The 6,399-nt window shown below is 58.1% G+C and overlaps 1 protein-coding gene across 1 annotated transcript in view; it reads left to right on the forward strand.

Moving 5' to 3' along the window:
• Positions 1-6,399, forward strand: part of MAN2B2 (mannosidase, alpha, class 2B, member 2) — a gene marked incomplete at its 3' end in the record, with an annotated part of 37,442 nt that overhangs the window by 29,111 nt on the left and 1,932 nt on the right. The window contains exons 13-18 of the mRNA XM_006877315.1: positions 43-301; positions 962-1,072; positions 1,154-1,346; positions 3,825-3,962; positions 4,985-5,091; positions 5,698-5,818. Of these exons, the coding sequence (XP_006877377.1) occupies positions 43-301; positions 962-1,072; positions 1,154-1,346; positions 3,825-3,962; positions 4,985-5,091; positions 5,698-5,818 (929 nt within the window). The remainder of the gene's footprint in view (positions 1-42; positions 302-961; positions 1,073-1,153; positions 1,347-3,824; positions 3,963-4,984; positions 5,092-5,697; positions 5,819-6,399) is intronic.

Consider the following 6,399-nt stretch of genomic DNA (forward strand, 5'->3'; position numbering starts at 1 on the left):
TCCCTTCCTCCCCTCCCACACTGACTCCCTCTCTTCCTACAGGACCCCAACGGACAAGGAGCACACCTACGCCATCCACACCCGGCTGGCCCATGTGTCACCTCAGGGCTCTGACGACCGGGAGCTGCTCTGTGGGCGCATCGAGCAAGAATACCGGGTGGGCCCCCTGGATCTGAACCGGGAGGCTGTGCTTAGGACTAGCACTGATCTGGACAACCAGCAGGTCATCCACACGGACAACAACGGATACCAGATGCAGCGCAGGCCCTACCGGACACATGCCAACAACAGCATCGCCCGGGTAGGTCAGGCCACAGACACAGTGTCGGCCTCCACCAAGTCTGCACCTCAGTTTCCTCCTCTGTGAAATGGGCACCTTGCCACGGGTTCTTCATTCCTGATGAAGGGGATGTCGAGCATCCCCGGGAATGCCGCCCGGCCACTCAGCAGGGTCAGACGCTCCTGCGGAGCTGCTGGCTTGGGGAGGGTACTCCTTCCCCCACCCCCACCTCTGTGCTCAGGGGAGAGGAGTGATAGTCCCAAGCCCTGTCCCTCTGTGGCCCTGTGGGCAGCCCCCACGGGATGTGACCCCATTCATCCCCCCATCTCCTTCCATTGTGACTCTTGTGGCCAGATATGAGTTTTATGCTGGTTCCTGAGCCATCCTGCCTGCTTCTGCCAGGTGGCCATCAGTCCACGGCCAGCCCCACATGCCTCCCCTCAAACCTTCTCGTCACTGTGACTCTGTGATACAGCTGGGGAAACTGACCCTTCTTGTCACTGTGACTCTGTGATACAGCTGGGGAAACTGAGGCTTGGACAGGTGACACTGACCCCCTAGAGTCCTGGGGCCTGGAAGCAGCAAGAGCATCGGTCAGGGCTAGGCCGCACGCAGCCACCATGCCATACGAAGAGCAATTAGGTAACAGAAGTGGTCAGTCCAGTTGTGTTGTGTCCACAGAATTACTATCCCATGGTCCAGGCAGCTTTCATCGAGGACAGCCAGAGCAGGCTGGTGTTGCTGTCAGAGAGGGCGCACGGCGTCTCCAGCCAGGGTGATGGGCAGCTGGAGGTAGGAGTGGGCACGGGCGGCCCTGTGGTGGTCACCCTGGGGGGCGGGTCAGGCCAGCTCAGGAACTGCCCTGTCCCTCAGGTCATGCTGCACCGACGACTGTGGAACAACCTCGAGTGGGACCTGGGCTACAACCTCACACTCAACGACACCTCGGTGGTCCGGCCCACGCTCTGGCTACTCCTGGGGCCCCGGCCAGTTACTGCTGCGCTGGGCCCGAGGGGCGGGCTGGCTCTGCAGCACAGGCCTGTGGTATGGTACGGGGAGCTGACCGGTAAGGAGCCCACCCTGAGCATGCTGACCTGGCAGGGTGGTCCTCGGGTTCTCGAGACAAACGAGGCCAGTGAGATAGATACACAGAAAGAGGTTAACGTCCGGGCATTGGCTCCAATCACTGGAGGAAGGACAAGTCCAAGACCCGTGGGTCAGGCAACAAGAAGCGTTCTGCCAGGATGTCACTACCCACTGCACCCACCAAGGGACACTCCCTTTACAACGGTGACCACTTCATTAGATTACGTCACATTATCACACGACACTGCTGCTGTGAGATTACATTGTGCAGTCCCATTGTGTGTGTTACATCACGTCACTCACAGTGACCTTGTGTACAGAATGAAGCGCTGCCCGGTCCTGCGTCAGCCTCACACCCGTGTCTGACCCATTGGTGCAACCTCTGTGCCTGTCCATCTCCCTGGGGTCCTCCTCTTCTTCACTGACCCTCGCTTTACCCAGCATGCTGTCCTTCTCCAGGGATCACATGTCCCAAGTTCGTGAGGTGGAGTCTGGCCATCCTCGTCTCTAAGAAGCATTCTGACTGTAGTTCTCCCAAGACAGATCTGTTTCTTCTTCTCACTGTCCATGGGTATATTCAGTATTCTTCGCCAACACCGTAACTCAAATGCATCGACTCTTCTGTGGTCTTCCTTATTCATTGTCTAAGTTCCACGTGCAAGTGAGGTGATTAAATACCATGGCTTGGGTCAGGTGCACCTTACTCCTCAAAGAGACATCTTCACTCTTCCACATTTTAAAGCGGTCTCATGCAGATTTACTCGATGCGATATATGAATTGATTTCCTAATGGCTCCTTCCGTACCTGTTGACTGTGGACCCAAGCAAATGAATTCCTGTGCAGCCTCAGTACTTTGCATCAAGTTGCTCACTGGTCCCGTCGTGAGGATTTTGTTTTTCTACCCTGTAGTTTCGTAGGCTGTGATGTTGACAAGGAGCACCTGATGGCGCTATAGGGTATGCACTGGGCTGCTAAATGCGAGGTCAGCAGTTCAAACCCACCAGCTGCTCTACAGGAGACAGATGAGCCTTACTGTTCCCACGCAGATTGGAATCCTATACAGGTCATTGCGTTGGAATCACCTCGACCGCAGTGGTTTGGTTTGGTTTTTTAATCGCTTCTGGAGCGATCACCAGATCTTTCTCCCTCGAAGCCACTGGTGGATTTAAAGCACCAACCTTTCGGTTGGCAGCCAAGGGCTTAATCAGTGCACCACCAGGGCTCCTTACACTACAGTACACGGTGGAAGTTCATTACATCACATAACGTCGCATTAGGCTGCACTACAATACATCTCGGAGCCCTGGGGGTGCTGTACAGTAAGCACTGGGCTACTCACTCCAAGGTTGGTGGTTCAAACCCACCAGCCACTCCCTGGAAACTCTCCAGGGTGGCTCTGAGTCGCAGCAACACGTGTACGTTACATTCCACGACGTCATGGTCCTGGCGTGGCGCTGTAGGATCAACACTGGACTGAAACCCACCTCCAGCTGCTCCTTGGGAACCCTAACCCACTCACTCTGAGTCTGAACCGACTCCACATACACACCAGTAGCAGTGCACATTATACCACAACACACCATGAACAGCAACTAGACTCACATGGGTCAACCACTGGGAATCGTCACCTCACCAAATGACACATGGAATTAAGCTTCCCAGGAGCTTTGTGCCTTCGGGCGTCCTGCCTGGGAGGACGTGCCTGGGCCCTTATGTCACAGCTGGAACAGACTGAGGAAAGCAGGAATGCTGGGACTCCCGGTCCCTCCGTGCACCTTCAAGAGTCTAGCCCATCCGCCTCTCTGGAGTGTCTAGTTCTTTCTAGCTCTAACAGTATGATTAATGTCAGGGTCAGCAAGGGCCAAGAGTGATCAGGGTCCATTCCTGGATCCGTCAGGCTATGGGGCCTTTCCTGGACATGGGAAGTGGCCAAGTCCCATCCCACCTGGCCCCGCTCTGGTCTCTGCAGCTGCTAGTGAGGAAAAGCCCATCTAGAACCAGCTTGAGCCATGCGCAATTTTTTCAAGGCCCACAGCCAAGGGCAGGGCAGGGGTGGAACTGAGCCTAGGGTCTGGAGCCTCCGCTGTGGACAGCCCTGCAGCCTTCCACCCACGAGGAGCTGAGTCCCTGAATTCCAGGGCCCTGGTGCAAGTGTCCTAGGGAAAGGTTCTGATTGGTCCTCTTGGGTTGGTCCTAGACCAATTGCTGTGAGCCATTTGCTAGGAAAGGAGGAGGGGACTGTGATGCCTCAAAGCAGAAGGGTAGACAGACGACAGGACAGGGAGGTGCAGGCTTGTCCTGAACTGTGTGCTCCTGGGCTGACTTCGGTTGAACTGGGGGAGGACTCTTGTGCTCTCAGCACCGGTTATTGCGCAGGTGCACGTATGGAGGGCTGGTGGGGCTGGAGCAGGGTGGGGGGTGGCCCCACGGCTCTCTCCTCTCGATTCCTCTCTGCAGGTACTGCCCCAGGGCCCCCAGGACGATGGCAGCAGACGTCTGTGACTCTGCCCCCAAACCTTCATCTGCAGACCCTGAGCCTCCCTGGCTGGACCTACAAGTCAAACCACACGGAGCATCAGCAGGGTCTCCAAGCAGGTGAGCAGGCAAGCAGCCCGTCCTCCCGGTGAAGGGGCGCCCCTCACTGCTCTTATCTGACAGGTGGGGAGACTGAGGCCCACAGGGGCAGTGAGTCACCCGGCCCCTCAGGAGCCCTGAGCACAGCCCTGGCCTCTGGTCTCCGGCCTCCAACATAAGTCTCCACAACAGGATGGACTCCCACTGACCTTGAGCCAGGAGTCCAGCCTGCCTGTCTCTCAGAGGCCTGTGATGATCTAAATCCCATTTCCTCGGTCACAGGCGTCCTTTCTCTGTCCTGTCTCTCTTCTCCAAAGGACACCATGCTTAGGGATTCTTGGGGCCCACCCTGCCCCACTCTGACTGCATGAGACCATCTCTTCTACAAAGACCCTGTCCCCAAATGTGACTTTTGGGGACACGATTCAACATGCCACTAACGCAAAGGCAGCCTGGACTCCAGGTCTCACATCACAGCCTGCATCTCCAACCCCACCCCCTATTCTTAAAGGGGTCCCCTCCACCCTCCACCCCCAATGCAACTGGGTCCAGCCCGGCCCTCGGCCCTCTTGACCCTGCCTCCCCCAGCATTCTGGAGCTACACATTGCACCCCCTCCTCTTCTGAGCTCAGGCAGTCTGGCTCCTGGACAAGCCAGTGACCAGGGAGCCCCCAGACCAGGAAGGGTTGGGTCACAGGGACCCCCCCGACTGGGCAGGGTGGGGCCGCAGGGAGCTCCCAGACCAGGTGGGGTGAGGTCTCAGGGAGCCCCAGCTGGTGCATCAGGGAAGCCTTCCTAGAAACAAGGCCTGGGAGGAGCCGACTTGATCTGCCTCATCTGCACATCTAGACTGAGCAGTTCTATCTAGACAGGGCGCAGGCCCCCCAATGCCCCCAATTCCAGGCCATGCCCCCCAGACAAGACTGGGTAGAGTTGCCTTTCTGGTGGGGGCTGGGATCTCGGAGGTGCAATGGGGTCCTGTGCTAGGCGCAGATTTAGGGTGCCAGGCTAGGTGGACCCTTCACTGCCCTCTGTCCCCGAAGGCCGCCGAGGAGAGACCAACCTTCGCCGTGTGCTGCTGCGGCTCCACCATCTGTATGAAGTAGGGGAGGACCCCGTCCTGTCTCAGCCAGTGACAGTGGACCTGCAGGTGTGGCGTCACATGTACAGGACTCACAGGGAGCGGGAGCGGGCCCCCTCCTCTCTTCCTGATGTGAGGGGTTCCCCTCAATTAGGGACAGCTGGCCCCCTCTGTACCTGGTGTGGGGGGGGGTCCCCATCAGTTAGGGATGGGTCAACTACCCAGGATGAACATCCCCGCAGTGCTGTGAGCAGACACAGTGGTTCCACCTGACAGGGTCTCAGGGTGAGTGGACGCTGTGAACCTCTGTCCTCACGGTCACACGATGTCACAGTACTCCTTGTAGCAGATGGCAGAGGGGGTGGGGTGCAGCTGCCCCTGGGGGCTCCCTCTGTTCAGTCTCCAAGAGCCAGCCCCTCCCCCAGTGGGCAGACAGGGTTGTCCCCTCCTCAGTGGACGAGGGTAGGAGGAGGCCTGCACACTCGAGGCAGCTAACAGTGCTGCCCCTCTTGAGTTTGCACATCCAGCCTCAGTTTCCCCATCTCCCAGCCTCGCTGCAGGTTTGCTGTTAGTACTAAGTGAGGGCCACGGCCGCGCAGGGATCTGAGTCCATGGCTCCTCTCTGGCTGAGCCTGGACCTCCGTGTAGCTCACCTCCCCCGCTGTGTTCCCACAGTCCATCCTTCAGGGCCTGGGGACCCTGGGGGCCGTGGAGGAGCGCTCACTCACGGGGACCTCGGACGTACACAAGCTGGGCCGCTGGAGCTGGAGGACACGGACCCGTCTTCCCCACGAAGGTGAGGCCCATGCTCAGCCTTGTACAAGTGGGACTTCCCAGTCAACCCACAGAAGTGGGGTCCTTGGCTAGTCCTGTAGAAGTAGGGGGCCTCCTTGCTCTTCCCACGGAGGTGAGGGCCACGCTTAGCCATGTAGAAGTGGGGGTTCACCGCCACTCCAGCCTGGGAGCTAGGCACACCTGATTCAGATCCCAGCCCCTTCTGAGCTGCATGACGTGGAGCCGCCTCGGAACCACACACTCTCAGTCACCAGCCAACCCTAAACTCCCACCACCTTCTCCATGTGGCACGTGTGTGCTGTAGGCATGTGTGTCTGCCCTTCAGTACTGTTTCTAGAGCTGCCTGCTCCCAGCCCACCCCCACTGCAGCTTCATGCCTTCTGTCTGGGACATTCCAGCCAGCTTCCACTCAGCCTGCCTCCAAAGCCTTCCCCCAGGTTCCTGGCCCCTCAGGCACCTCATCTGCTCTCCAGACAACACACCCTCACCCTGTAGTTCTCTGCCTCCTACACCTCTTCTTAGTCCGCTCCATGTAGCATTATTCCAGGTAGACACTAAGGCCATGGTGGTAATGGTTAAGTG

This window comes from Chrysochloris asiatica, unplaced genomic scaffold (genome assembly GCF_000296735.1).
Source record: "Chrysochloris asiatica unplaced genomic scaffold, ChrAsi1.0 scaffold00472, whole genome shotgun sequence".
In the NCBI taxonomy this organism is placed as follows: domain Eukaryota; kingdom Metazoa; phylum Chordata; class Mammalia; order Afrosoricida; family Chrysochloridae; genus Chrysochloris; species Chrysochloris asiatica.